We start from the raw sequence: 9,952 nt of genomic DNA on the forward strand, positions 1-9,952 counted from the left end.
GCTTAGCCAGAGTCTACTCCCCTGGGTGTCCCTTGCTGAGGGACAGGAAGGTGGCTGACCATGGAGGAGAGTGATTCAGGTTACTCTGGTCCAAACTCTGAGAGTCCCTGAGCCCTTGGACAGGTAGCCAGCAGGCGAGCAGCGTGTTACCCAGGTCAGCTGGCTGGCCGGCATTTTCAAACAACTGGAATTATAGGCTACATCTTGAATATAAATTAGCCTTCTCCGCTGTTGTGGCTTCTCTTTGAAACTCAACTTGTCAAAGTATGGTTTTAATTAAACGTCTTCCGGTCTCGAAAGATTACATGTTTTGTAAAATATATCCTAGCATGAAATTTATTTCTACAATCTGAAATTAGGTTCCTTGTAAATGTTTTCATTGAGAGAGAGACAGAGAGAGTTAGTTTGTGGGAGAGAACGGAGCAGTTCATACTTGCTGCATTCCCTTCAAATGTCCAGCTAGCTGGCCCTACAGGTCCCAAGCCAACTTGCCAACGCCGGCAGCAGCAGGGACAAGACCGCTGGGTTAGGATGAGCAAGCAGACCAAACCCGCCCTGGCTGGCTTGCCTGTGCTGCTTTAGCGGTTGGATACAATTCAACAGACAAGTTAATCCCATACTGATTTGTTTTGGATCCATCTGCAGGAAGCCCTGTGCTCCCCTCAGCTGCAGACACCTGCCAGCCACCCTATGGGGGAAGGTGTTGGCCCCAAGAAAGACAGAGAGGGTGGGATGCAGAGTGGACCCCAGTGGCCTTCAAGACAACACATCCCAAAATCTCAAGGTCTCTTTTAAGAACTCCTGGCTCCTATTTAGAGTAACAGCAATCTCAGCGCCATCCTAACAGACTGTCCCACCCGCTCCAAACCAACCTAAAAGCTTGCCTTCACTCAGAAGGCCCCTGGAGGCTATCTCCTGCCTAGAGGCAGATGTCCTCCACTTATCCCTTACAGGACACATTTCCCAACCGGGGGGCAGAGAAGGTGCTTCGCATCCTGAGCCTTTCTAAGATTCCGTATAGAATTAAGAGCTGGATCTCTGTGGAATTATCTAGGCCTAACTACTCTCCAAGGAACCTGCCAATTCTGACTAGATTTGCTGGGTTTGACTAAAACCTGGTGTATGAGGCGTGGGGTGTGATGGGGGTAAGGGGAGGGCTTCGCAGCTCCTTCCTGCCATAACTGGTACCCAGGAAATGAAGGCGGGCGCGGCGCGGTAGGGAGAGTGCTCTACTATCCTCCACCTGAAATCGGCAAGACCAGTACCGCGCCTGGCTTCTCGCCCTGTTTACTCCATTCCTCACTGATTGGCAAAGCAGGCCCTGAAGGCAGAGGCAATAATTGCTCCTTGCTCTCCTTACTAGGGAAGTGTGTAGGCATTTGAAGTGTACTAAAAATAAACGAAGGAGCGAGAAAATGAAAAGGGGACAGAGTGACAATTTGTGGCAATTAAAGCGTCTAGGCGCTGTTGCTTGGAGGAACAGGGACCCACAGTGGTTTGTGTTTTCCCTGGCCCGATGATGTGACTAGCTTGTTAGGGAATTTGCGCCCCAGGTTCGCCCGCGCGCGCGTGTGCGGTGTGATTGTGTGTGTGTGTGTGTGTGTGTGTATGTGTTTATTCAACAGCCAGGAAGCCCTGCAATGTACAGATCCGTGGGGAAGCAGCAGCCCAGGACCGCTTTCGGGTGCCTGAAAACCACGTTGGCTACCAGAGGGGCCCCCACTTTTACCTCCCCCCAGACTCCTCTCCCTTAGCCCCTCTGTCGGGAATCCTGTGGCAAGTTTTCAGCTCCAAGGTGTCTAACCTTAAAGGGGCAAACATAACAATGCTAACTTCTATTTTGCACCCGCGCAGTGCGGAGGGCTCGAGGTGGGGTGGGGTGGGGAGCGGAGGGGGCAGCCAGCCAAATCAGAGCTTGGGAGACATTCTGACAGCCAGCTTGAAATATTACCCTTAATTTTTGGAAGATTTTCAAGAAGAAAAGCGGGTGGGGGCTGCGAGAGAACCACAACTTTCTCCTGTCTGTCACTCAAGTGGCCGTGGAGGGATCCAACCTCCAGCACACGCGGAGACGCACAGTGAGAAATTGCTTCAAGATACAGCGGGGCTCTCTTCTCTCCCGGCACCCCCCTTCCTGAGCTAAGAACTCCGCAGAGAGGGTGGTGGTAGCGGTGTTTCCGGGTGTCACAGATCCGTGCACAGCCCCCAGGATCAGAAGGGTTAACGCCAGGAGGTGCCGCGGTGAGAGAGCCTGGCCCAGACACCCGGCCCGGCGCCCACACTGGCACCCCACGCTGACAGCGCCTGCCCAGCCCCACCTCCACCTCTGCCCGGCCCTGGGGGTGCTGTGGGGGCGGGGGCAGCCGCCGCTTAAATCCACCCGAGCTGGCTTCAATGAAAGCTGGCAAATCCGGCGAGTCTCGCAGAAATTTTCTTCGACCCTAATTCAATTTTAAAGCGGATTTTTACTATTAAAAACGCTGCTGAGCAACACATTGAATTAATCTGACTGTACGGTTTTAATTACATGAGGGTTTCTCTACAAATCTGTACAAGACAGTGGCTGGCTCTCGGAGGAGCTCTGCCTCCTGAATTCCATTACCGGGCCCTGGTCCCGCAGACGGCGGCGGCAGGCGTGGGAGCCAGCTGCGGCGGGAGCTCCTGTCGCCCTGGGCCGCTGCAGCCCGCCCGCCCGCGCCTTCCCGACCCAGGCCCCTCGCCCCGTCCTTCACCCAGGCACAGGGAGGGCCCAGGAGGCCTGCTGGTCCGTTTGGGACTGCTGGACTGCCTTCCTGAAACGCTACTCTCGTTTTTTAAACTCTTGGGTCCAAACTTTTGAGCTTCTCTTGCCTTGTTCTTAAAACGGCCCGGCCCGCTTTGTCCCGCAAAGGTGACCTCTTATAGTTTCCTAAGGAGCCCTCCTACTGCCCTTGCAGTCAGAGGGGCCAATGGGATGGATGCACTAGGGGTTTGAAGGAAAATCGGGCTGAGCGAGGAGGAGGAGAGAGAAAGACAGGCACGGAGCTAGTCTGGCAGGTCCAGCACACCCACCTCTGCTTCTCACCTGGCCCCCGTCCCTGGCATAAATGCACACTGCAGACATCCACGGCGGGCAGGGCTGCCTGATCAGCTTCGGTTTTCTTTACTTGTGTAACTAACTTTGTGGGACAGTGGTGTCTAGCAAGCCAGACGGGAAGGGAAACTCAAAAATACCCCAAACAAGCAGTCACACCCATTCTCTTCTGCCCCCTAATATTCTCTAATATTCTTCCTGTGGCTCCCTTTTCTCTCTGCGCTCCGAAGATGATCAGCTCAAATATAAGCCTGCCAAACGCACATCACGTCTCACTGTGGGGTTAAAGAACCAAAGGCTTAGAGCTGTAGGGGGGGGGCGGCGGGGGGAATGGGCCTAGCTTGATAAAGTAAAAGAAAGGAGGAATATTTTCCTATGCAAAATTAATGCAACCTGCAGGGAAAAAAGGGAAAGGGATTCTAATCTCAGGATAGAACAGAGGAGAGTTCCTTGCTCCTACATTCATGGGAAGGGAAACAAAGATCTTTTTCTGGACAAAAGAAACAGAAAGTGAGTAGTTGGGCTTTAAAAAAAATGAGCTTGTTTTAGGAGCTCTCAAAACTGTTGACCCTTAAGGAAAGTTTTACTTAAAAACTAATAAATTACCTCCCCAATTATTAGGATGTTCCACAATGAAGGAGATAAGTGCCTGTAGACAGGTATAGATATGACAACTACCAGTGCACGCACATCTCAAGGATGGACCAACACAGAACACGCATTTCTCCCCCTAATAAAAAAGTGGCTTTCATTAATTTTTCTGCTGTAACAAGAGAACCATCTAAGAGTTCACATGAGAGCGAAAGGATGTTTTCCATTCCGGATTTTCCTGGAGAACTATCCCAAGCTTGGCTCCTGTCATGCTGAGGCATTTGTTGTGACTTCATTATTATTAGTGCTGATGAGGGGATGAAAGAATTAAACAGAAGATGCTTCGAGGCATTTAGGAAGATGGCTGGATAGCTATATGAACTCCTTCTTATGCCTAAAAATAGTGTGCCATTTCCTGTTGATGTTTGTTCCCTGCCACTCTGGGGCTGCATGTATCCTGTATTGGTCCTGCTTTCTAAAGAATGTCTTGATGAAAGCTGACTTCCCAGACCTCTCCCTGTCCCCCTTTGTCCAGCTATATTTCCCAGCCGGGCAAAATCCTGGGTGGGGGGCAGGTGACGCTCACTCTTGGTTTAGCCTACCTACTGCAAAGACAACATTTCCACGTATCCTGTTTTAAACTACGTATTTAAATACTGTGAAATTCTTTTTTTCCTGGGCTGAAAGGAGAATCTTTATATACTAGGGAGTAGGAGCTTATGGTTGCTGAGAGAGTTGCAAGAGGAAATGAGGACCAGAATGGAAGACAGAGAGAAAAGGAGGAAGGAAGGAAGGAAAAGCACAGGCGTCTATTATACAATTCCAAAATTCAGGGAGGAAGAAACCTGTATGGTTCTCAACTATCTCTATTGTCTTCCATCTCTGTCTCCTAAGAAAGCTCTGCGTGCGCACACACCTGGAACCACAGAAGAGGATAAGAATGTTGAGTGTGAGGACCTACTTGACTTCATTTTCATGAACTCTCCTAGATTCCAGGTTTTAAATGCATGGAGCAGGAGCCTGTAGATTGGGGTGTGCTTACTTGATTGTCTCTAAACAGGACACTCTGAGGCCCTCTGGAGAGCTGGGGCCATGTCAGAGTTTCCTAGCTGCCCATTCTCAGGACACAGGACTGCAGAGATGAGGGAAACATCCGCAAACTTCCGTGAGGCTCTTTTCTAGGTGTGGTGTAAAGAAAGCCCACACGTTAGCTGGATTTGGGGAAACCCGCAGAGTTGAGTGTTAATGTAGACATCACAGTTTTGTCACTAGAGAAAATACCAAATATCATCAAAATCTGATAAAGCTTTCTTGCCTAGGTGATTCTTTTGGCTATCCTGAAGATACCATCATGAGCCCGGGCTAAGAAAGGGAATGAGGTAGCTCCCTTGTGTGTGCTGGGGGCGGGAAGCCTGGTGTCTGAGTTTCCAAGATATTAGGCACCCTACACCCACACCACCAAATTTTACATTGAATGAAGAAAGGCTAGCAGGAAATTTTTTTCTACCAGTGTCTCCGTTGAGAAGGGGCTTTTTAGCATGGCTATGTAAATCAATACTGAGTTATTTCTTTGAATTCAAAGGCTATTTACCCAGGTCTAATTTCTTTAGAATTAACGTGATAACTGAGCCCAACTTAGCAACCAAACCCAGCCAGGGCCTGGCCAGCTTCAGTATATTTCCAAAGCCCCCCTCCAAGGCTGCAAACCCACCCCAGCCATCCAGGCATTCTCACCCTACGTTTGCGCACAAACACCCTTCCAGGACTAAAACAGCAGGAATTCTCACACCCAATGTGCCCCTTCTCCCAAAGGCGGCCCCTGGCAGGCTGAGCCATGCGGTCTCGTGTGGGCAATATGCAAATGTTTTTAAATAACACGACAGCAATGTGAGCCCCAACACCTCAACACCTTAAAAGGCAAGATTCAGCCAATGCTTCAAAACGTGCCTGCTAAAACTTTGGAGAGGATGACCCTTATCTATAGCAGGCCCTAAAACAGCCCACAGGCGCGGACCCCTCCTGTTGCCAGCTTTACTTCTATTTGAATGATAAAGGCTTCGCTCGCAGCCGAGCAGGCCCTCGTCCTCCCACCCCCGGGGTTGGCGGGGTTCCCCCGCGGGCGAAACAAAGAGGTAGGAGCCAGGACTCCGCTGGCGGCGAATCCGGCGCCGGGGCCGGGAGCCCCTGAGGTGTGCGCCTTTTTTGCAAAGCTCCGAAAAACCCGGTATTTTGCCTCTCCCAGGAGGGCTGAAGGTGCGGCCTCCTCTAGGGCAAACTAGGGGTGACTCCCACCACCTCACGGGAAGATGAACCGAAGATTTTAACTGGAGATAAAGGACAGGTGGGAACCGCTTCCGCTGCAGTCTCCCAGCGCGCTGATGTCTCTGCTGCCTGGTTGGTGTCACAGGCCACACGTGGCAGTCCCTCGCAGTGCGCCACTTTGGCGCGCCGTGTAAGGCCACACGGATCCTCTGGCTCTCTAGTCCGGGGTCTGGCGGGAAAATCGGACGGTCAGGACTGCAATTTGGATTCTAGCCCGCAAGGGCAGAGACCGCTATCAAACGCTGCACTTTCCCCCCCGATTCTCAGAGCCCCTCCTGGGTCGCCCAGCAGGTCTCAGCAGGGCCTTTGCCACACACAGCTACCACCTCATTGCACCAGCACACCTGCGCCCTCCGAACAGGGTTAAGGGATTTATCCACCACTTATTAGGGGAGAGATAAAAGCCCAGAAACTACAACTCGGACCGACAATTCCAGCCTGCCCGACTGCCTCGGGCATTAAACAAACCAAGGTGGGGAAACCCCCTTTATAAATAGATGTTGCCGCACCCCAAGACCAGTGCTCGCAAGTGCGAGGACCTTCCCAAGCCTCGCCTTGGTCCACCCCGCTCCGCGTGCTTTCAGAAGCGGGAGGCCCGCGAGAAAAGCTGTGCACCTGCGAGCATAAAGAGAGAGAGAGAGAGACAGAGACAAGCACAGGGGCAGAAACGCCTTCACTGTTTTAACAAGCTGCAGGATATAAAGCAATAAAACTGCCACGTCTACCTGCTGGCTTTAAGGACATTACAAACAGGCTCGGCGCGCAGCCCGGGCACACCAAGGGCGCACCGGGGTGGGGAGGGGCACCTTCTCCTTCCTGGCCTTCCTTCTGTCCTCCCCGCCCACACCCAGCTTCCCCCGACCACCTTTCATTTTCCTTGAAGATTTTTGTTGTTGTTGTCTTAATTCACTGCCGATTTGTAAATGCATGGCTCGGGTTACTGGTTCGCGTGTTAAAGTGCACCTCTCGTTAAAAGGAAGGGAACAAGGGACATCACTTAAACATGAATTCAGAGTTACTGAACCGGCTCCCGAGACCCGAGAAGTTAAAGGCGGCAGCTGGGGAAGGGAGGGGAGAGCAAACGTCGCTGCCCTGGGAACTCTGTAGAGGACCCGTGGGCTCCGTGCTTCAGGTCTTCGGATAATCATTTTGATGAAGACTGCAGAGTAAGAAGGAAAAGAAAAGGCCAACTCGCCCGGCTATGCCTGGAGACCCCGGGCTGGGAGCTGGGAAAATCAATTAGCATAAGCCGCTGCCGGCGACCTCTGAGCAACGTGTGCGTAGAGTCCGAGCAGTTCCGTCTGCAGCCGCCCCTCGCTGCGGTTAGCAGGGGCAAGACGCACGCTACCTAGCACTTCTCAGGCTCCTCGGGTCCCGTAACTTGGGGGGTACAGGCGAAGTAGGGCGCAAAGACGTTCCCAGTAGTTTTCCTTAAAAGGAGACAGGTTCATCCCCGAAACCTTCAGACACGACGGCACGGGCTTGTTCCCCTGCACCTTTCTCCGTCTGGATAAAGGCTGGCGGCTTCGGTCTCTTCTGCGCACCCGAAAGCCGGCGCCCAGCCCGCGGAGGTCCGCAGGTCTCAACCACCCAGTCTGGACGCTCGAGCCGCGCCGGCTCCCGGGCGCTACCCGCAGTCCCGGGACTCGAACCCTGGGCGGCTCGGCTGGCCTCCCTCGGCGCCAGCTCCCGCTTTCCTACCTGGTGGCTGGGCCCGAGCCGCGCACCGGGGCTCCGCGGTCTCTGCTCGGCTGCCTGGACCTGAGTGGGTCTGCAGAACGGAGGGAAAGAGGCTAGATCCGCAGCCCTGGGCTGCTCCAAACTTAATGTCGTTCCCCAGTCCATCTTTGAAAGAGAAGTGGTTCTACCACCTGGATGTGCGGATATAAATCCCCTTGCAAATAATAAATGGATTAATAATAACAAGGTATGAAGTTCTTTTTATAGAAAAAAAGGAGAGAATTGAAACTAAATGCGGCAGTTAGACAACCATTTTGATAAGAGGATAATTGAGGCGACACTGGTGTATAATTAGAGGATAATTTATGCTATATCCACTTTTATTCCACCTCCCAAAATAAACCCAGTCCATAATCATTACAGGCAAATTGTTCTGAATTTTATAGCAGCAATTTGAACAAAGTACTGCAGTTAATCATGGGAGATTTTTGTGTATTCCTGATTAGAACTCTAATTGCCTCCTTCCAGAAAGTAAAAATAACTGTAAAACGACTCTATTTTTATCATTAACAATGTTGACAATAAAATAAAATCAATTGGAATTGTAATCGAGAGACAAATTTAGGACGAAGGCACTTTTACTTGGTAGTTTATATTGTAATCAAGATTTGCCAAACCACTAACCGCATGTATCATTTGCATATATTTGAAAGCATTACAGTAGCTTCTGTTTTCAATAGGAAAAAATGCATTACTGTCAGTCCTCCAACCATTCGCTTTCAAAACAGGCTGCTGCGTTGTAGGGGGAAAAATATCCCCTTCCCACCCCGTCCAATATAGAGGAATTACGGCCCGCAAAGGGCAGGGACCTAGCCAGAACAGGGTCTGATTTTTCTTTTTCTTTACCACCCCCCTCGTGGGGTGGAGCCCAGGTGTAGGGCCTCGTCTTTCCTCTGTGGTTTCGGTAAAGTACGTCTAGAAAAATCCACGGTGACAGGGCGCTCCCGCGGGAGGGTAGTGGAGTTGTGGTGGGGGCAGCTCGAGGGAGGGAGCCTGGCTTTAAAGGCAAGGGGCCCTGCTTCCGAGCACAGGCAGCCCGCACCGGTGCAGGGGTGTGAGGCAGAGCAGCCTCCAGCCAGGCGGTGCCAAGGCTGTGATACTGCAAACTGGGGGCCCGGCATTTGGGGCGAGGGCTTCGAAGGAGAGCGTCGGCGGCGGGCCGGGGCGGAGGCGCCTCCCTCCGAGGCTGCCCGGGCGCCGCGCCGCTCGGCCCGCGACTGGCAGCCCGCGGCTGGGATTGGAGTTGCGGAAGGTAGAGGAAGAGCTCGGCGAGCCGCGCGCACGCCAGTAGAAGCCGTGCGCCTGTGACGTCAGGGGGCGGCTGACCAATGGGGAGGCGCTGCCCTTTGGAGACAAACCATTCGACTCGTGGCGTCTGCATCAAGTCTGAAAGCAGACGCGCAACTTTCGCAGAATCCACCTTAAAATCTCTGCCTTAAACTGCACCAGCCCCCAAAAAATCCAAGGGGGGAAAGCAAGGGGGGGGAGAGTAGATTCCCCCTCCCCCTCTCCCTCCCCCTTCCTCCTCCCTTTGGGTTAACAAGGCCCCGCTCACTATATCTCTCTTTATATTAAATATACCTATATATATATATATTAGAGAAGAGCGAGGGAGAGGGAGAACCACCTCCACCCCCCTCTTTTTTAATTTTTTTTTTTTTTGCAAGGATCCCAAGAGCTAAGGTGGCTGCAGAGGGGAGAGCCGCGCGAGCCAAGTGGGGGAGGGTGGAGGCAACCCGGGAGAAGGCTCTCTCCAGCCCCCAAAGTTTTGATGATGACCATGACTACGATGGCTGACGGCTTGGAAGGCCAGGACTCGTCCAAATCCGCTTTCATGGAGTTCGGGCAGCAGCAGCAGCCGCCGCAGCAGCAGCCCGCGCCGCCGCCGCCGCCGCACTCGCAGCAGCCCGCGCCGCCGCCCGCGCAGCAGAGCTCCCCGGCCATGGCGGGCGCGCACTACCCGCTGCACTGCCTGCACTCGGCGGCCGCCGGCTCGCACCACCACCACCACCACCACCAGCACCACGGCTCGCCCTACGCGGCGGGCGCGGGCAACTCCTACAACCACCGCTCGCTCGCCGCCTACCCCTACATGAGCCACTCGCAGCACAGCCCTTACCTCCAGTCCTACCACAACAGCAGCGCGGCCGCCCAGACGCGCGGGGACGACACAGGTGAGAGGCCGCCGGGGCGGCTCGCGGCGCCCGCCTCCCGCTGCCCCCCTCC

At 53.2% G+C, this 9,952-nt stretch overlaps 1 protein-coding gene and 1 long non-coding RNA gene across 3 annotated transcripts in view; one reads left to right on the plus strand and one right to left on the minus strand.

The window, feature by feature from the left end:
• The window catches only part of LOC106148920, a 40,494-nt gene extending 30,565 nt beyond the window's left edge, over nt 1-9,929 (minus strand). Inside the window, exon 1 of the long non-coding RNA XR_001234677.1 lies at nt 9,846-9,929. This is a non-coding gene — a long non-coding RNA (uncharacterized LOC106148920). The remainder of the gene's footprint in view (nt 1-9,845) is intronic.
• Nucleotides 9,019-9,952, plus strand: part of Dlx6 (distal-less homeobox 6) — a 5,468-nt gene continuing 4,534 nt past the window's right edge. For both annotated transcript variants that reach the window (XR_001234676.1, XM_005388073.2), the window contains exon 1: nt 9,019-9,900. Coding sequence is in view for 1 of the 2 variants with exons in the window: in XM_005388073.2 (XP_005388130.1) it covers nt 9,498-9,900 (403 nt within the window). In the remaining variant the exon portion in view is untranslated. The remainder of the gene's footprint in view (nt 9,901-9,952) is intronic.

The sequence above is a fragment of the Chinchilla lanigera genome, unplaced genomic scaffold (assembly GCF_000276665.1).
Source record: "Chinchilla lanigera isolate Chin_1 unplaced genomic scaffold, ChiLan1.0 scaffold00031, whole genome shotgun sequence".
NCBI lineage: Eukaryota > Metazoa > Chordata > Mammalia > Rodentia > Chinchillidae > Chinchilla > Chinchilla lanigera.